At 44.7% G+C, this 20,986-nt stretch overlaps 1 protein-coding gene across 3 annotated transcripts in view; it reads right to left on the reverse strand.

The window, feature by feature from the left end:
* The window catches only part of Svil (supervillin), a 202,143-nt gene that overhangs the window by 61,907 nt on the left and 119,250 nt on the right, over positions 1 to 20,986 (reverse strand). For 2 of the 3 annotated variants that reach the window (XM_038334785.1, XM_038334784.1), the window contains 8 exons: positions 20,530 to 20,587; positions 18,176 to 18,267; positions 12,320 to 12,377; positions 12,053 to 12,204; positions 9,543 to 10,152; positions 1,310 to 1,474; positions 704 to 738; positions 181 to 242 (listed from right to left, as the gene is read on the reverse strand). In XM_038334785.1, the coding sequence (XP_038190713.1) occupies positions 181 to 242; positions 704 to 738; positions 1,310 to 1,474; positions 9,543 to 10,152; positions 12,053 to 12,204; positions 12,320 to 12,327 (1,032 nt within the window). In that variant the 5' untranslated portion in view covers positions 12,328 to 12,377; positions 18,176 to 18,267; positions 20,530 to 20,587. The remainder of the gene's footprint in view (positions 1 to 180; positions 243 to 703; positions 739 to 1,309; positions 1,475 to 9,542; positions 10,153 to 12,052; positions 12,205 to 12,319; positions 12,378 to 18,175; positions 18,268 to 20,529; positions 20,588 to 20,986) is intronic. The other variant, XM_038334786.1, reaches the window with a different exon arrangement.

Consider the following 20,986-nt stretch of genomic DNA (forward strand, 5'->3'; position numbering starts at 1 on the left):
GATAGCTTTAGCCATTCTGTTGCAATCAAGGGACACTGTCTAAGCCAGCACAGGAAGAGAAGAACAGGCACGACAGGTGAGGAGAACACAGAAGCTCCCAGAAGTATGTGGAGTACCAGACCCCGGCGTCTTCCTCAGTAGCCGCTACGGTCTCTAAGCAAACCATTTGGCACTCCTTACCCTGAAAAGCAACCTCTTGGCAGCGACACTCAGTTTGGCCCGCTCATCCACTTTCTCCTCATCTGTAAGAAGTCATGAAAGAACTGAGCATCACTAGAAGGCACAGGCCTCCTCTCTGGAATGCTTCTCAAGGCTGACCTGGCAACCCCTTGAATCCAAGAGGAGGTGGACTCCCGTCATGAGCTCCTGCTTTCTCATGGCAATTCTAACCCAACTGTGTCCAGACGGTGGTGTTTATTGTAACAGTCTGACTAAGAGGGACCTCAGGAACACTGCCTTGCTGTGGATGGCAGCGGTCACCAGTGAAACCCGCTCCACCGTGCTCACCGAATGAGCCTCCTTGTTCCTATCAGAAGCTAAGGGAAGGCTTATCAGAAACCAACAGCTAGGGTTAACAGCGAGGCAGTTTGGAAGGAAGCAAGGCACTGATAGGTTCCAGGTTTCATCTCCCGCAGAGCCTCAAATCTTAGGTCTTAAATCTGATCTGGACAAGATGTGGAAGAATAAGAAGAGAGATACTTGCCTTCAACCATTGGCGTCTCTGAAGCGGAAGGGTACCTAGGACAGACAGGAACAGATAGTGATGGTGATTAGTGGTGGACACACAAGCTACACGTGAAACACAACACAAGTGAGCTACTTAGAAACTTGGCTGACACTGTGGAGCTGTGCACACAACCCCAGCCTGGGGCACACCTTGTGAAGACAAAGCAGCACTGATGAGAAATTATCACGTGGGATTAAGGGCACATTGCCGGTAAACCTTATAATTGTATGATGCCATTTAAAATGTAAATATAAGAAATAAGCTATTTAGAAGATGAATACAAAATTCCTTATGCTCAGTGGTAGATGCTCAAATTCAGATGCCAGTTTAATAAAAGAACAAAAAAATGAATATCACTGGCTGAAGAAAAATGTCTCTCCTCACCTGATCTGCAAGTAGTTCAAAACTTTAGAAAATCAATAGAAAAATCAATATTTTTTGGAATACATTTCAATAAATATAATAAGTATCCTTCCGGTTGAGATGGAATAATCTTAGAATCCTATGCAAATAGCATCAGGCCCGCCAGGGCAGTGAGAACCCCGTGTTTGAATTGCTTGAAGTATACACACACATGCCTACCTATCTGTCTCCTTTCGCTCTGCTGAGGTTATAGGTTGAGTTCTAAATCTCTCAGAAGTTTTTCTACTTTCACCAGGAGAAAGATAGCGCCTTGGTTTCCGAGACCCTCTCTCCCGTTCAGTGGGCAAGCCAATTCCTTCAGCTGACTTCTCAACCCGGGATTGGCTTTTAGGAAAACAGGGCAGTGAAGAGTGCAAAATAGGAATACGGAGAAGGAGAGGAAAAAAGAGAGGGAGGGAGGGGGGTAGGGAGAGAGAGAGGGAGAGAGAGAGAGAGAGAGAGAGAGAGAGAGAGAGAGAGAGAGAGAGAGAGAGAGAAACAGAGGAAAAGTTTATGCATCTCAGTGAAAAACACAGCGCTAGGTTCTACATGCTCAACCATGCGCATCGTAGGTGGAACATTCCAGAGACCCACTCCTCCAGATCCCAATTAGTAGGCAGAAGCAGAATGGTAGTGTGTGAGCCATTTCCTGTACACTCTGCCCTGCACACACTTGTGAGCTAAGCTAACAGGACACACCACAGGTAGATAAGTGAATCGGCTGCCCAGGACGTGCAAGTGACAATTCGGAAGGATGTTGGGAACATCACCTACAGTTCAGGTTTCTTGCTGGCTCTGGCTGATTCCAGAAACATATTTCGGAGCTGGGCAACGGAGATTCTTGTGTCCAGCATGCTAGGTTCTGCACCAGGCCCTTCTGCCCGGGAACTCTGCAGCTCTAGCTCCTGCTTTGGAGCTGGATCCTTCTGTCTGGGGGCCTGGAACTGAAGGGGACCCGTGTAATCCGACAGGGAGCGGGCCATGACCTTGCGTTTCTTTGAAGAGGCCTCTTTTGTGTGACTGGTTGATGAGGCATCTTGGGACACAGGACCGCTCTGAACATACAGAATCATTTCACTCCGGCCAGTTTTCTGAGTAGGCTGATGTTGAACTTGCCTCTCCCTCTCAGGTTCTAAGGTGATGGAGCGAACAGTGGGCTCATCTAAATCTTCATTACCAGAGGGGCCTTTATGGCCTCTCACCAGCCTGTCATCTTCCAAGGTCAAGAGTGATTTGGGGCTCCTCTCCAGAGTATCCGCGGGGAGCACATCTGCTTCTGGTTCACAAATACGGAGCCCTGGAGCATCCCTCGACTCACCTTCTAGAATCTTCAAGGTGGTAGATTTTATGACATTTGGGGTGCCTGGCCCCACCCAGCTGCATTCAGATGCACTTTCTGGGGTGCCCACGGTCACCAGCTTGATGGCATGCACAGGGTCAGCTGGCAGGACACAGCTCCCGCTTGGCCGCAGTGAGCTCACTACCCTGCTGGTGACCCTATCAAAGGCGGAGCTTTCTGACTGGATAGACAGGAAACGTGCAGGTGCTGGCTGCTGTCTCCTCTGAGGTGAGGACTCTGAGGTGAGTTCAGGGCTGCTGCGAGCACTCTCCTCTTTCACCAATTTTTCTCTAACTTTAACTCTTAAGAAAAAAATAGGATTTATGTTGCGATACGTAGTCACCAAAGGGGAAGGAAGCATGCACAGACCATGGGTGGCAGTGGAGCCAATGCAAAGAGAACATGTATGAAAACACATTCGGGCATTGAACACAGACCCCTAGTGTTTGTCAGTCAGATGGAGTGAAATCTCCAAATTTGCATTCATATTCTAGCATGGCCCAAAAGTTCCACCCCCTGTTAAACTGAGAGTCACATGCTATCTGGAGGGAGAATGGGTTTATTCTAACAAAATACCTAGCCACTCCAGGAAGCTTCATTCATACACATCACTGTAAGTGGTAGTTTGAAGGAGGCAATGCCTAGGTCGGGACTCTGTACAGGTCCTGACCTAGGTATGGGCTGTGGGGGTGACTGCATGCTCCAAGTAGACACGGCCACTTCCCTGTCCACGGGACATGCGGGCATTTATGATTGCTAACGCTTCCTACTAAGTTTCACAGTTTAGTTATCACTTGAGGCCCTAAGCACATACACACAGGATCTGAATGCTAAGCTGACTATGTCATTTGATCCCAAGACATGGCCAGTTTGGATATCACTACTCATGACCACAGGAATGTCAGCATGAAGGCATTTGTCAAGAGAATCAGGACCCCTCATCTCCCTTCCATCGATGCTGCACCCTAATTAAAAGCCAACTTAAGAAGGAAATGTGTTTTGTTGTTTCTGATTTTTTAAAAATTTGAGATCAAAACTGAAAAAGATGTTCAAAAGTGCAGACCGTTCCCCTCTCTGCAGAAGCCTGCTAACAAAGAACCCTGGCTGGGGACCTTACCTGCCCCTCCCACCTTCACAATGGGGCTGGAGAGGCGGCTCAGCCATTAAGAGCACTGGCTGCTCTTTCAGAGCACCTGGGCTCAATTGCCAGGACCCACACAGCAGCTCACGACCGTCTGTAACTCCAGGTCCAGGAGAGCTGACACCCTCACACAGACATACATGCAGGCAAAAGTCCCAGTGTACACTAAATAAATAAATACAGTGGAAACAGAGGCTGTGGGGGAAGGGAGGGTGCTGCCTGGCATGTGTGAGGCCCTGGGTTTGGTTCCCACCTCAGGGAAAGAAACCAGGACTAGTGCCACAAGGTCAGGAGGGTTTGGAAGAGCACATGCCTTCCTACTTAGCGAAGATGACACAGTCAACAACAAAAGCACACTTGTGTTACTTTCTGAAATACCACTCGGGGTAGCGCAAAGGGGAAACTCATTTATCTGCGGTGGATTGCTGACCAGGTCCGACTTTCAGAAAGTTGGACACACGGCTTTTGGGAGAGGAGAAGAGATTTCTTGGGAAAATGTAAAAGTTTCATTACACATTATAGAACTGTCCCATTTGGGCCTAGTTGGCTGTATGAAATTCGTAAAACACGTTCTGGTTTCCAACAGGACATCATGGGTAGACTTCCCGAGGAAACACCAAAGACACACAGAAAGGTGGCTGCGTGTGGCTGTGGTGAGGGTTTGGATAAAGCACTCAGAGCTGTTGCTTTTCTGAAGCGCGGCAGCAGTGGAGGGCGCTGCTCTGAAGCCTGAGCTGCAGTCAAGCTCCCTTGTGGGATGTGTGCCCCTTATCTGAGGTCATCTCAAGAGAACAAAGTCACTGTCAGAAACTCAATACATGGGACCTTTGTCTAGGCAGTGACTTGTTCATTCTTTATTTTTCCCTCTCTCCATCATGAAATGATTGGAGTATTTGTCTGCTATTAGGCCATATGCCCTAAATTTAACTATGAAAAATTAACTACTGGTTTAGAAACAAGGAAACTAAAGTTGGTACAGAAAAGGATGTGGAAGCGTAGGATAGCCCTGGAGGAAGTGTTCCTTACTGCCCCCTGTTGACCAGTTCCAGAGTGAGTTAGTGAGAAAGTGAGCAAGCAAGAAGTGTGTTAAGTGTGGAAGTGAACCAGGAAGGCTAATGAGTGTCAATGTGGACAGGCAATCTGGAGAAACAGGATTAGGAAGCAGCTTATTTTTGAACACATGGTTGTCAGAGATGCTGCAAAGAGGGAGGAGGAGCACGAGAGTTAGTTAGGTGTGGCAGAGCAAGGAGAGGTGATGGGAGTAGAAGGATATCCACCATGCTTCAGCCACACACTTCCAACTTGGGATGTACCTGGAAGGCCAGTTGATAAGTGAAGGTGTATCCCCTTCGGCATCTTTCTGCAGAAACCACTCATGGGTGGCCTTCCCTGTACTACCATGCACAAGAAACAAAACTTTAGAACATTGCTATCAAAATACTGGTGCCTACACCACAACGTTTTACTATAACCAAAATCCAAAGGTTGCTTTTAGTTAAGATGCTCAAGCTAGCTTTGGAAAAGACCTAATGTGCATGGTGCCTTTAGAGTTTGCATTTACTTCTTGGAATTTCTTGGTCATTTGGCTCATCACAGGAAGCATGAAGCAAAAATAAATACATCTAAGGCCACTGAAGAAAATGGGTTTTAGGATTAACATGAGTCTGTGTTATGATCATAGTCAGCTCACACTTATGGGAAGTTGGAATTAAAATATAAGGCAACTTAACTTCCATAAGTTTCACTGAGTCACCCAGGTAAACAGACAAGTGGAAAAAGGGTTCATGCGAATGGATACACACCCAACAAAGGAAGTAAATAAAAAGAGATGTGGTGAGGGTGAACCTTTTGTCTCTGTTACACATTTTCCTTTTATCTTTTTTTTAAAACCAGTTACAAATATCAGTTTGTAATCTGGGTCAACAATCAGACAAATGTCTATTTAACTATTTGGTATAAAGTACAAAATTAAAGACTCTGAGAGGTAACAGGGTAAAATGGGGCTTCAATCTAATCATGAAAAGGTCTTGCATACTGTTAAGATAACATCCAACTTACACACTTGTCCCTTAACTCTGAGAAAAGCCTGTTAATGTAAAGTAGCTACAGGAAGAAGAACCATACCACAGTCTGTATCTTTTTATGATTTACAAAGAAAACAAAGGAAGCCTCCTCTAAATTCATGCAGTAGCCAAGGATGAACTTGAAAGGCTCTTACTCCTGCCTCAACCTCTCAAATCCCAGGGTCACAGGCATGAAACACCACTGCACAAACCAGTTTGTACTGTGCTGGGATTTGAACCTGGGCTTCATGCACACTAGATAAGCACTCTGCTAACTGAGCTACATTCTCCAGACTTAAATTTTATTTGGGGGGCTTGAGAGTGAGTCAAAATCCGTTGTGCAAAGACCACTCCACTGGGAGAGGACTGTGGCATCCCTGGAACGAGGAAGCAGTAACTCCAGACCAATGGATTGGACTTTGGATGTGATTGGCCAGTGGAGATTGATTTCCCAGGAAGAAGAATGCCCCATCTGTAGTCAGCAAAGTCTCACTCAGCTCTGATTACAGACGGGTGGGATTCTGTCACATCATTCAGTTTAGCCAACTGCTGATAGTCACCTGTATGGGAGATTGCTGCTTTGCATACAAGTGTGGGTACAGCAATGGCCACAATCCTAGACACAATTTACTCTGGAAATCTCACTTGCACACCATGCCTGCTATGTGCTACAGGCTGGCATTTTAGGAAATGTCTCCACATTTAATTCAATAGAACTGTCACTTTCCGGTAAGGACAGAATTAAATGAAAACCAAAAAAGAAATAAATTAACCTTTATTAGCAGCCAAAGATAGTGGGATAAGTTTGGACAGCAGATATTTGATATAGTAGGGAAGCAGACATAATTTCCCTTCTAACAGAATGGATCTGTGAGGAGCAGCAGAAAGCTCCTCTTTAGAGGATGGATCTGAGACCTGCTTCCTAGGCTCTGCCCTGCTGTCCACAGGACATGGTAGCGAGCTGCTGACCAGAGCTGACGGGGGTGAGGCAGGACGAACAGCAGGCATGACACTTTGCTGCACATGTCTCGGCAGGGCAGTAACCAGAACCACGAGGACCAGAGGCTCTGGAGGTTGTTTCAGAGGAGACAGTGAGGGAAGAACCCCATGTCCAGCCTCTGCACTACTGGCCTGGTCAGTTTACTGGCCTTGTCCTTTCATCACCAAGTAATGGGGCAGCTACAAGCTCACACTCAGGCTAATCTGACATACGTCACTGTCTCCTGGTATGTGCAGAATACAAAGCTAGATTAGCTTTGAGAAGTAGCAAAGATGAGTCAGGCCATCCAGCTCCAGCACTGCGGCAGGTAAGACAGATATGGCTGTAACCCCAGCACTCCAGAGGCAAAGGTGAGTTGATCCCTGCAAGTTCTCAAGGCCAGCCTGGTCCACACAGGGAATGCTACCCTGCCTCAGGGCAGGAGTTATGGTTTGCTTGTCCCCAGGTACCCAAGGTGAACCCTGTCCAGGACACAACCCACCAAAGGTGAGTCTTCTAAGATCCAGCTTCGGCGCTGTTCTCCACAACATTTTTACTGCCAGGTCCGAGTCACTAAGGACACAATCTGGGAGACACAGTGCTGGTGAGGAACCGGGGTGTAGGGATGAAGAGGTGATAAGTCATCTCTGAGAGCATGTGTCAGGCTGAACACATGGGGTGATAGGTGATGTTCAGGCACATAGCAGCTGGGACCCCAGGCCAGAGCTTCTGCATGCCCCCTCATAGAACAACAGCTATGTGCTCCCGTCTGTCTGTCTGTCTGTCTGTCTGTTTGTCATCTGTGTGTTTCCCAATAAGAAAATAACAGTTGCATAAAAGACTAAACAAGAGTTTGAGATTCAGGACTTTGGTAGAGTAGGAGTTCGTATTTCTCAAGGCTGAACAATCCACAAGATTACCCCTCACACTGATATTAGTATCGCTGGTGGAAACGTACTGGCACTTTTGTTTCCACACCTTGTCTTGCTGGATCCAGTGGCGACAGTTCATCTTGGGAGCAGCCTTCTTCAGATGATGTAAAACTTGAAGTTCCAAGGGTTTAGAAGCATCCAAAAAGTGGGGCTGGGCCAGAGAGCCTCCAACTTCCTTAGAATATGTACTCTTCATTTTCTTCACAATACAATGTGCATCAATTCCCAAGCACATGTTAGGATAAGCTTAGGACCCTCTAGCATCCATCCCTCTATCCAACCTTTAATTTAAAAACCTTCTCAATCATTTTATGGCATACTAAACACTTCCAAAACAAATATGCATTGCCTCCAAACTGTTATTTCACTAGTAATATTTCAGATTGTTCCTCATAAGGAAGTGACATTAAATAGTTGTATATGAAAATCTGAGACTAGAGTCTTCATTTTCTTGGACAGACCAATTTTTTATTTCTAAGTCAGCATCTGTTGGGTTTCTTTGTTCTACATACAAATCATATGAAGAGGGCCAGCTGGCAAGGCAGCTTGGTAGGTAAAGGTATTTGCCACCAAGCTTGATGACCTGAGATTGGTCACCACGTGATGGAAGGAGAGAAAAGATTCCTGCAAGTTGTCCTCTGACCTCCTCAAGCACAACACACCACACTGTGAATGCACACATTCACATATATGCACACACATAACAAATAAATAAAATGTAACAATAAAAATATGTACATGATTTCCTTTTATATAAATAGCTAAACAGAACCCAATACTTGTACAATGAAATGCTCACTTCCTGCCAAGACACGCCTCTTGAAAATACGTGGAATGGGTCTCTGTCAGTGTCTAGTACTTTAGCTCCAAGGCTGAACAAAGGTCTTCAAATACGTCCTTAGGAGTTTTAAAATCTAATTATCTTAGAGGCTGGTATCTAAGTGTCTGAGTCTACATGACTAAGTACCTGACAATAGGCTTGGGTTATAAAACATCAGCACCTAATATGATTCCCTCAGGTGCATCACTGCACGTAAGAGGGAGTAGAGGTTTGCCACCATGTCCCAGAGAAAGTGACAAAAAATGCTCCCAACATGTACTTAAAATAAATCAGATAAATATGTGTTCACATATGTGTGTGTACATATATATCTATGTGTCACACACAATTGTTCCCCCGGAATAAATTTGCTTGAGTCCAGATTCCCAGCCCTTCTCAGTTCACCCATAAAGCTGTTGCTTGTTTGAATTGAAGAGGGTTAGGAATCCACCCAGAAATTCAGGCTGACTCTTTAAACCAGGTATTTAGGTAAATAGTGTTTTAACATGGATAGCAATTTCTTTTCAACTTAAATTTAGAAACGAACACACATTCTGTTCTGCCACTTGAATTCTGGGATTTGTTTTTGACTTATTTGATTTTCCCACACAGGAGCTGTTCTTGTGTTTGGCTGGTTTTATCTGTTTTTTTTTTTTTTTTTTTTTTTTTTTTTTTTTTTCTCAGTTGTGACTCCTCTTACTGCATATATATTTATATAGCAATGCCTTACTGGTCTTTTGGTGTTTATCAATCAATCAGACTCTGCACCATAAACAAAGACCCTTCTCCTGCTACCCTGGTTCTTCCTGCCTTGTGATTCTAGGCATAAGTCACCACCCCCCCTAAACTTAAGTCTTGGGCAAAATCAAAAAGCAAATAAAAGGATAAACTTAGGTTGGGTCAGAAACACAGCAAGAGTCCTGTATGGTCGCTTCTTTTTAAGTGACCTCATGACACCTGCTTAGTTTACTTGAAGGAGAATTTAAGGCAATGACAGAGGAGAGAGTAAAGATGAGGGAGTATAGCCGGCTCTGGTGGGACTTGTTCAGATACTGTAGAAACTACAAAGGCTCTCTACAGTGAGTGGAGAACTGCAGAGACCTATGACAGCCACGGCAAAACAAGTGCTCAGGGCTTACCTGGCTCGGGCCTCCATGGGCAGGGGTGGGTCACCGGGGTGGCTCGGGGAGGCTGGCTGCTGCAGTGGTGAGCTGGACATCTGCTTTGGGGACCTTGGCACTTCAGGGAAGGAGGTGCCTCGCTCTGAAAAGAAGGCAGGGGAACCATCTTCTGCCAGCGAGGGCTCTCGGCCTCGCCGTTGGTTCTCCAAGTTGAGCAGCAGTTCCTGGTCAGACATGTTGCTCCCCAGAGGGGCACAGTCCTGGGACTCTACCAAGCTGGTCCTGGGCCCTAGCTCTGCCCTGGAGTGCAAGGAACTGGTACCCTTGCTCGGTTCTTCCTGTTTGTCACCTTTTCCTCGTCTCTCACCTGCATCTGTGTCCTTCCGAGACTTGGCATATCGAGACGAGTATTCGGAGTCTGCTTCGGGGTCCAGAGTCAACCCATACTTTTCCGCCAGCTGTCTCCTCCTCTCTGCTTTGTACCGCGCAATCCTTTCTGCTTTGGACTCCATACTGTGGACGTCCATGGAGCCCGAAATATGGATGCCCGAGGTTTCTGTGCAGTATTTAGATGGAGTTTGCTTTTCCAAGGAAGACCCAGGAGTGTCTTCCTCTTCATTAGATCGCCCTACAAAAAGACGACAGGATAAAACATATGAGGCCAAACACAGACAGCCATGTAACACACAGAGCGGTCCATGCTGCATGGCTCACCGAGGGCCCAGCCTGAAGCTCCCCTCTCACCTAGGCTGGCTGATGGAAGGAGCCTGGGCTCTCCCAGGAAAAGTGGGGAAGCAGAGAGCCACACTTCATCTGTCCCCCACCCTCTCCCAGGCTCCTCTAGCCTCACATTTATTTCCCTTTATTTTATGTTTTGTTTCCGAGTTTAATATTTCTTATGAGGCCAAAGGGCAAGTTCAGATTCTTCTAGAAAAGACAGCAGACACTGGAGCATCTGTTAATTTAACAGAAGAGTGGTACCCGCACTTTTAGATGTGATTTTTCCCAATCGCCCACCCACACACAAACACACATACACATCAAAACATTGAACTATTTAGGAGAGCATTTGAGACCTTTCAGTCACTTGCTAGGCTGTGAAATTAATTTCTACACCATTCTAAGTAATACTGACTCATTCATCATTTGGAGATTTCTTCATCTGTTTTTTAAGTCCACATGAATGAAACACATGCCTATGTTTTCAAGTTTCCAATGACTTCTTTTTAATTATAATAAGATTAACCAGAACTTACTCTGGAGGTTGGTATGAAATGGAAAAGGAATTCTTTTCCTCATCTTCTGGCTAGCTCAATTCCTCACATCTAAACAAAGAATTCTTTTGTGGTTGTGCACGCCGTTAGCACCAGCACGCAGCTGAAGCAGGAAGACGGCAAGTTTAAGCCAACATGGGTTACATAACTTATCTCTAAAATCAAGCCTTATTTTCTTTACTATATTTGGTGGTTAAATTAAATGTTATACGGATGAAGACATTATGTATGCAAAGGTTTGTTTCTGGGTATCGATTCTGGGTGTAGATTCTTGACTTTTCATATCGTTCTCTATCAAAAGCCACCAGTACCAGCAAACTGTGGCATCATGCTATGAGATCAGGAGCCCTCTCTGAGGAGGGAAAGGAAACAATGGCTAGAAAAGCAGCACCTCATAGCCTGATCATGGAGCAGGCTGCAAAGCTGTACCCTCTGAGGCATTAGGTTAACTAATGCCTATACAGTGACTGGGCATGCACGAGGAAAGCCAATTCATACTCAGCATATTAAAAATCAATATGCAATACATTTACACACCCGAAAACACACCTGAGAGTAGTAACTGCAACTACCCAAGGCCCGACTTTGCTTTTTGCTTTCCCTGCTCCAAGAATCCATCCACTTTGTAGGCGTCTAGATATTCAGCATAGCCTATGATTCACACGGCTGGATCTTTCCTTTACAGACAGACGTTTACCAATAGTCTTTAACAGCGGATTCTGTGCTGAGTCATGAGGTATGGAGAAATGGGCACCATGCTTGCCTCTGATAGGTCCCTATCTAGAGGGTCCTAATGGCCAGAATACTTAAGAAACCACACACACACACACACACACACACACACACACACACACACACAAAATATACTGCTGTTGGCTGTGGTGGTTAATGTGCACCATCAGCTTGATTAGATTTGGAGTCGTTTTTACAGAGGTTTAACTAGGAGCCTGATGTATATGGCATTAAAAAGGTGAGAAAGAAGAAGGCAGGGGAGGGGGAGAGCAGCAACAGCATCCATCCGGATTCCTGACTGTCAGTGTATGCGACCAGCTGCTTCTTGCTCCCCTGCCATGCCATTCATCATGATCGTCTGTGTCCCTGCAAACTCTGAGTCTAGATAAGCTTCCCTTCCTTTAGCTCCTTGGGCTGTCATTTTTATCCCGGTGTCGGGAATCTCATCCTTCTGCCCCACCAGATCAGGCAGGTGAAGGTGTGGCATGACAAGCACGCTGCCTATCATGGTTGTGTACTCACCAGTGTGAGGGCTGGCAGGGTCTGTGGCGCGCATGTATCTGGGTGTATCTTCCTCCAGCAGGCGATGAGTCACCAGCCCTGTGCAGCTCTGCAACAGGATGGGCTGGGGGTCATTTTCTATTCCTTCTAAGCGCCTGGCAATTCTTTCTTTCCTGCACAATAGACCAGAGAAAAGACACTGTGAGTATGGAAAATCATGCTAAGAGCACATTAAACACTGCTGGATGAAGGTCTCTACCTACCAGTGGCGTGACACAAACATGTTACCTTTTCATCTCTAAAAAGTCTTTTCTCTTTGGTTCGAAGAGTTTTCTTAATTCTGCAACTACAACAAAGCAGAAAAGAACAAGAGCAGGGTGGTGTTTAGTGGCTCTGTGCTTGCTTCATTCACTCATGCGACACACCAGAGAAGACTCGAGGATCTGTTTTCAGCTCCCACATAACGCTGCCAGCTTCCTGCTCCCTTATACTTTGTTTTCAGGTAAGAAGAGAAACACTAAAAAAGTAAGTGTGTGCACACAAATCCCTGCCCCCATACACACATGTCGTATTTTGGGCTAACAAGTAAACTCATACAGGCTAAGACAGTATCGCTCAGAACCTCAGGAAGCTTAACCTACATGGCCTCTTTAGTAAAGCTGTTTTTAAAACTGTTTTGCTTGTCAGGAATCCTAGCATCTATTTTAAATTTTGTTATGTTTACTCACGTATCTGAGGCTTTTATTTTGGAGAACATTTGCAAGGTATACGCCATGAGCTCCCATTAGGTCACCTGCAAGCTCCCAGCATCACACAGAGCCACTCTACTTCACCCTGTCATTTAATCTGTAAGCATCTGTCAGTACATGACTATGTTTCCTTTATCCACAGTTGAAATCAGGTCCCAAGACTCTGCTAGAACTTAGCTGGAAGGAAGTGGTAGCATCTGCTTTCACCCTCTAATCTAGAAGAATGGTGTGACTCTTTGAGGGTTACTGAAGAACCAGGAAAAACCTCTGGTGTGACTGAAGGTTCTTGCAGGACATTGGCTGCAGGGCAAATGTGATGACAAGCAATTGCTTCTTTGGAGAAATAGCCAAAGTTTGCAGATAAAGGCGCTTAATCTGTCTCCATCTTCACTATATCAATTCTCTTTTTTTTTTTTTTTTTTTTTTTTTTTTGGTTTTTCGAGACAGGGTTTCTCTGTGGCTTTGGAGCCTGTCCTGGAACTAGCTCTTGTAGTTCAATTCTTAAGAGTGCCTAAAGGCAAAGAGCTAGCAGAAAAAGAAGGAAGGACCCAAGGACACTAGAAAAGGAAAAGGGGTTATTGGAACAGGGGAGGACAGAAGGAGGGGCTAACAGGACACGTGGAAGAGCACCAGGATGAAAGGAGGGGCTATCAGGACATGGGAGGAGCTAGCAGGACAGAAGGAGTGTCTATCAGGACATGGGAGGAGCTAGCAGGACGGAAGGAGTGACTATCAGGACATGGGAGGAGCTAGCAGGACAGAAGGAAGGGCTATCAGGACATGGGAGGAACTAGCAGGACAGAAGGAGGGGCTATAAGAACATTGGGAGGAACTAGCAGAACAGGAGGGGCTATCAGGACATTGGGAGGAGCTAGCAGGACAAAAGGAGGGGCTATCAGGACACTGGGAGGAACTAGCAGGACAGAAGGAGGGGCTATCAGGACATGGGAGGAGCTAGCAGGACAGAAGGAGGGGCTATCAGGACATGAGAGGAGTTAGCAGGAAAGGAAGGAGACTGATAGTTTAGGGTCAACATTTTGAAAGCCAAACTCAGAAGAAATACAATAAAGAGGCAATTAGGACATGGCAACTAATTAATTAGTAACTATTGTTGCTCTGCTAGTGATTGAACTCATGGCTTCTCTGCTACTGAGCTAATAGTCACTTCAATTTCTGTTGTTTTTTTTTTCTTTTTGGTTTTTTGAGATAGCGTTTACTCTGTCGCTTTGGAGCCTGTCCAGGAACTAGCTCTTATAAACCAGGCTGGTCTTGAACTCACAGAGATTCGCCTGCCTCTGCCTCCCAAGTGCAGGAATTAAAGGCGTGCACCACCACTGCCCAGCCTGTTGTTGCTTTTTAAGTGACCATTTTTACAATGAGTCAAATTGCATATACATACATGTGATTTTCATAAATGGTCTTTGTACTCAGAAACTGAAGCCAAGTGTTTATTTTTAAGTGACACTTGCCTTAAAACTTTTGCAGATAAGAATAGAGGTATGGCCCTGCAGTTAAGAGCACTGGCTGCTCTTGTAGAGGACCCAGGCTCACAACCATCAATAATTCCAGCTCTTAGGGTTCTGATGCCCTCTTCTGACCTCTGCAGGCATGAGGCACACACATGGTGCACATACATACATGCAGGAAAAACACTCAAAGCACATATGAAAAAAAACTAGACACACACATGATGCATATACACATACACAGGAAAAAACCTAATCTAACCCTAATCCTTCAAACCCTTTAAGAAATTTTTATGTGATTTCAGACACAGAAGCTTGCCAAGGCACTCCTTGTGTCATGCTAACACTATACTCTTTTATTTGATTCCCTTTTCCTTTCTGTGGATACTTTCATTATACTCTTAAGCCACTTACGAGTAAGATGCAGTATATCTTTTATCTTAAGATCCTTCAATGTGAATTCCCTAAAAACATGTAACAAAAATGTTTCCTAAAGTTAGAGCCAACATCCATAATTCAATTGACTGAATATTGTGCCATACCTAAAACTTCTAAATGCCACATGTCCCATATGCTAGTCAAAGCACAGTCCAGGTATTAACAACCATGGATGGTCTAGTTTCCAAAAAAGAAAAACTTTATTTGTTTTCAGATGCATTGATTTCAGTTAAACTAAATTATCCATTTTACCGCTACTGCCATAAGTTCTTTTGAGGAATTCTGAATGGTCCCTCTGCATCCATGAGTCTTTTGCCATTTCTAATAAGAGTTCATGGGTCAGTCAAGGCTGTAGCCCGGGTGGCCAGTGGGATGAGGAATGCATTATTCCACAGGGTCATGGACAATAATTAAAATATCAGTAGACTCAGTTGCAGCCACTAAACCGACAGAAAATATCAGCAGAGGGCTGACATCTTAGGAGTTTAGAAACAGGAATCTACTTATTACATGTAGTTCAAAACTTCAGTTTGGAAAAAGTGGACTTATTTTCATAATCAACATATGAATTTTGGAATAAAATCGGTCAATAAATTTTTCTCAAAGTTGTTACAGTTGAAATTACAGTATGCGTTTTCAGGAACCAGTGGCTCTCCTTGCCTCCTGACCATACTGCTGCTCACTGACGTAGTTACCCAATGGAAGTAGGGAGCCTTCTGCTGATGGGGAATGACCTTGTTTGCCATTAGATTCCTGTCTGATCAGGCAACTCTTGTCAGCTACAGTGAAACCCAACTGTTCCCTTTTACAGGTAGTTTTGATCATAGTCCTAGACGTTAAACACAGTTTTGTCTCAGATGAAACTGAGTTGTCTGTCCTGTACAAAGACTCCTAATATCTTGAAGGAATATTTCATCTCATGCTGGAGCACACAGCCATCCAGACATGAATCTTCTTCTACAGCACAGTCCTGCCATGTACACATCTAGTCATCTGCTTTCCTGAACACTCAGAGTGTGAGCTTGCGCGTGGGCCACTTCTCCCCTTGGCAGTGGTACCCCTGATAGCCAGCCCTGCTTCCCAGTGTTGGGCTCTTGGACTCAGCTCTGTTCTCAAAGTACGGACACAGTCTCCAGTCTTTCGAGAGCTAGGCTCCACGTTCACACAACTCTCAGTGTGGCATACTGGTCATCTCTTGCTGTGCCTTGATGGAGGAGGGTCATCTGTCTATGTGTTACTTTCATTGGTTAATAAAGAAACTGCCTTGGCCCTTGATAGGACAGAAAATTAGTCAGGCAGAGTAAACAGAACAGAATTGTGGGAGAGAGAAGGCAGTGAGGCAGTCGCCATGCCTCTCTGAGAAGGACGCAGGCTAAGATCCTTCCTGGTAAGCCACCACCTCATGGTACTACACAGATTACTAAATATGGGTTAAAGCAAGATATGAGAATTAGCCAATAAGAGGCTGAAACTAATGGGCTAAGCATTGTTTAAATGAATACAGTTTGTGTGTTGTTATTTCAGGGTATAAGCTAGTTGTGTGGGAGCCGGGCGGGAACGCAGCCCGCTGTTCCTTCTACAGTGCCAAAGCTATAAATTAAATGTGATCATATGTATACACGCACAGTGAAGAAAGGCACACACAGGGTCAGTGCTGTCCTGGTTTCAGATGCCGACTGTGAGTCCTGGGGCACGTTTCCCCCCATGGGGCGCTGGTGCTATAATGCTCGACGCTTTTTATGTAAAATTTTATCTATGTCCTTGTAAGTCAAGCATGCATTCACCAGCAGTTGTACAGATACTAAGAAACGGCAACACGCTCTGCCACATGCCAAGTCCTGGATCTCTTCCGAGTGCCCATCCTCAGGAGAGTCTGTCTTGGCATATCGTCTGCTCGGCTTCCAGCTTGTTCGTGTGCCTTTGAAACTGGATTTAGTTCCTATTAAAAGAAGATATCTTCTGATCGAATTTCTTTTACACTTTTTTCCCTTTCAGTGCGGGGACAGGGACCCCCATAAAAACCTGTCCTTTCCTCAGCCTGCTTTTTCTAAAGGAAGAGCTCCATTGCTCTGTTTGGATACAGATATTTGGATTCAAGTGATCATTCTTCACACTGCAGTTGCTGTTGGGAAGTAATGATCAGGCAGTGCTTAAATCCTGTCAGAGGCAAAAGCAGAGGGAGCCAGTTTTGAGCAGGCGCAAGAAGCCAATGCAAGTGTACCTGTTGCCAATGGGAAGCGTAACCCAGAAAAGATAACTGTGGAAGCCACTCAGATGGCTCGGTGGCTCAGAGTTCAATCCCCAGGACCCACATGGTGGCAGGAAAGAACTAAATTCACTTTGATTCCCAAATGTACTCTCTGGAACATACACACCAATACACACTTACACAAATGAATGAGTGTAATAAAATATTTTAAAACTTCAAAAGATAATGGGTAGAGTGTCCATTAGCTCTGTTGCCTATAAGAAAAGCCAGACCAGTGATGTCTTTAGTCCCAGCACTTGGGAGGCAATTCAGGTGGATCTCTATGAGTTAAAGGACAGCCAGGGTTATATAGTGAGATCCTGTTTCAGATAAACAAACAAACAAAACAAACAAATAAACAAATAAATGAAGCTTCAAAGCTACTGAGGATAAATCCCAATTCTGTAAGTCAGGAAGAAGCAGGTTAAGTGAGCAGCCCTGGGGATGGGGAGGGGCAGATGGAGAAGGAGAGACCAGCTGCCTTTAGAATTAGTTTGAATGTTTTATAGCAACATTTTAATTTTATAATTTTTAATTAAAATTTTTATATAATACATTTTCCCTCCCCTAGCTCGTCCCTGATCCTCCCCACTTCCCTACCCACCCAACTTTATGTTCTTTCTCTCTCTCTTTTTTAAAGCATGTGAATATTTTACCTGCATGTATGTATGTGCACTATGTTGATGCCTGATGAATACATAGGTCAGAAGAGGGTGCTGGATCCCCAGGAACTGGAGCTATAGACAGTTGTGATCACCACATGGGTGCTGGGAGCCAAACCCAGGTCCTCTGCCAGAACAAGTGCTCTGGACTATTGCTGAGCCAGCTCTCTAGCTCCCTAAAAGACAGAGTTTTACCTGTCCTCAGGCTCCACCTCACCAGCACTGGGATTTTAAGCTTCTGCCACCAAGCCTGGATTATGCAGTGCTGGGAATCAAAGCCATTTCCTGCATGCTAGGCAATCACTCTGCCAGCTGAGCTATTCCCAGCCCCCTTGGGAAGGCTAAAGGCCAGAGAGAGTATGGGCTCTGTACTCTCCTCTTCATTCAGCCTCCAGAAGCCACTGGTGAGAAGAATAAACTCCAGAAGGACGGGGGTGCAAAGCTCAGGAAACTCTCTAAACTGAAGCTGTGCTAGGAGAGGGGAGGAAGGGACGTGGAAGAGACCACAGTGAGAATCCGTCAGCACAAGTGTCATGGGAGTTGTGCCCAGGCAGTGTCAAGCCCCTTAAAGGAACTCTTACCTTTAGGGAGTGCAGCTAAACACTTGGCATCAAGGCCTCTCCTGTGGTTGGCAGGCTCTTCGTTATCGTCAAAGCAAAACTCTTTCTGAAAGCTGAAAGTTATCCCATTAATATAGCATTAAACCAAGATGTAGAATACTGAGTGGAAAACACTAAGCATAAAAACAAAACTAAGTTTGTGTTTTATACTGGTGACTTTTTCATTTATCTACACTTAGGTTAACATGATAATTTGTGTATATGTGTTCAACTATGTAATTACACTGGCATCACTGGTGTGTGTGGTGGAAAAAAAGACAGCCAGACCTCTATTCAGACTGGCAGCAACCTCTTGACCCCAGAACAGCTGAGTATGTTAGACGTACACACCCACCCTTCCTGGGCTACCATGTCTTCCTCAGAAGGCCAGCAGCTTGTTGAGGAGGTGTGGATTCTTTTTCCAGTGATAAGTTATGTTAATATTGCATGTGCCTTCAAACCACTAAACAGCAGCATGGGCAAAAGGCAGGAAAGCCCCATGAAAACTTGTCATAAATACAAGAGGAAGTGAAAGGGGAGACTAGTAAGGAAAGGGGTGTGACCTATCTGTCCCTGTAATACTGACCCTGAACCCAGCTACGATTCTCCTATCTCCAGAAGACTCCACGTCCGCAAACTTGGAGGTGTCTAAACGCCTGGTCAACGGCCTGCCTGCTTTGCAGTTCTTGCTGTGGTTTGAATATTTCCACCAGGGATGACTTCTTGCTAATTATCAAAAGGTAAATTAGGAGACAAGGAAGGTGAAACCCTGCTGCCTCATAATGTGGGCTTTCTTTGCTGGTGTCTAGCAGCTTGTATTTCTTGCATGCATGCAGACCGTATACCACTAGCACATCTGACATTTGGTGCACTGCCAGTCAGGCTACTGCAGTCAGTTCACATGAAATAATAGCAAAGGTGTCCCACTGTATCAAGGTCACCAAAGTGTTTGACTTCCAGTTTATACTTTTCCTATCCTTGAATAAATAATGTCTCCCTCCTCTCTCCTTGCCCTTATCTTTCCTTATTTATTAGTTTTATTACATTTAAAATAATCTGCTAGGGAAAGGATAGGGAATAAGCCCATGGTGTCATTAAAACATGCCACAGACATGAACCATGGGTGACTCAAATAATACATTTGTTCTTTGTTAACCATTATCCCGAATCACAGTTCTAATTCACTGTATAATTAGATGTGCATGGAATATAGCAGAGACTTTCCTGTGTAGTGTGTTTATAAGATCCACTCTCCAATATCAAATGCGGATTCAGACAACTCATTACTACAATGTGAAGAAACCAAGTCCTTGCAGCCAAGTGTGAGAGCCACAATAGAGTAGGGACAAGAGCATCTGAGGGGAAAGGAGGCCGGCACTGGGGCTGGTTCTACTTAGCACAATGATATACATTTTCAGTGAGACCCACGCCCAAGTGTATCAGGGATGACTCTGGACCTGTACTTAGTATTGTCTGTGCCGTGGGCAGTGATCTCCAGGGAGGGACCCAGTGCACCCATCTCGTGTGGCTCATTCTTTCACTTTTGTAGTGTCTTACATCAGCAATGTGCAAAGGGTCTGGACACAGTAGGTAAAGTAGATTGGCACTCATAATGCTCCAAGGGCAAGGAACTTGACAACAAGAACTCACAAGTGAGTGGATGCCGGGAGAGAAGCAAGAAAGGAAGATGGATGGGAGGAAAAGACGACAGGAGGGACAAGGCTAAGCTTTTTTAAAAAAAATCAAAAGCTCCCTGATGAAGTTTGAAAAGAGGTTGGTGAGAAAGAAAGCTAGCACTCCTAAGATGACAATTAGCTACAAGTGACATGAGCACACATTCTATTCCCAAACTAGGTCCCAGAAACAGCGTGGTGTATAGAAGAGTCACTGTTGCTGGGAACACTGTAAAGTCAGCTGCTTTACACGGACAGAGAGACAGACAGGCAGGCACACACACACACACACAAACATACACCATGATTTGGAACTAAACCTGGTACTTCAAATAGGCTAGGTAGGAACTGTACCACTGAATCAGGCCACCAGCTCTCGATTTAACTAAATAACACTCTGAGAAAAAAAAAAAAAAAAAAAAAAAAAAAAAAAAAAAAAAAAAAAAAAACAACTGCCAAATAAACCCAAGGGTTGGAAATCTAAGAGCCCTGGGAGGCTGGGCATGAAGTTCCCTGGGAAGCATTTGTCTAGCACGTGTGAGGTGCTGGCTTCTATTCCCAGCTCTTCCTTTTTCCAGGAAAGAAGGGGGGATTTAAGGGATTATCTTAAAAGCCATCGTGTATCTCCAAAGCATAAGATTTCTTGAACAGAGGCCACGTTACCTGTCAGCTTTTCTTTGATGTGGGAATCCAATGAAGGTTAAGTTTTTCTTGTTGAAATCTAAGGGAAAGGAAATAGCACGAAGTTAAAATAATTACATAGTCACTTAAGAACATTCAAATGAGAAGACACCCTTCAAACTCCCCTTGAACTTGTAATTTAGGTAAAAAGGACATTATTAACTAAATAAAAAAAAAACTTTTGAGAATCAAACTCGACACAGAAATCACACACATAAGTCCTGGTTTGCTTTCTTCTCTTCTCAAGAGGCCCCTGCACAGCTCACAGGTTAAATAAATATTCTGACATTCTTCGAAGTCATTTCAAATTGTTATGGAAAAAAATAATTTGAAACAATTAAATACCAAGTAACAGTTATATACTGAGGAAGGGGGAAAGAGAAAATAATTAAGTGATTTGGGTCAAGATAATGAGGTAATGTGTGTGGAGGATCAGAGA

Source organism: Arvicola amphibius, chromosome 6, assembly GCF_903992535.2.
Source record: "Arvicola amphibius chromosome 6, mArvAmp1.2, whole genome shotgun sequence".
Lineage (NCBI taxonomy): Eukaryota > Metazoa > Chordata > Mammalia > Rodentia > Cricetidae > Arvicola > Arvicola amphibius.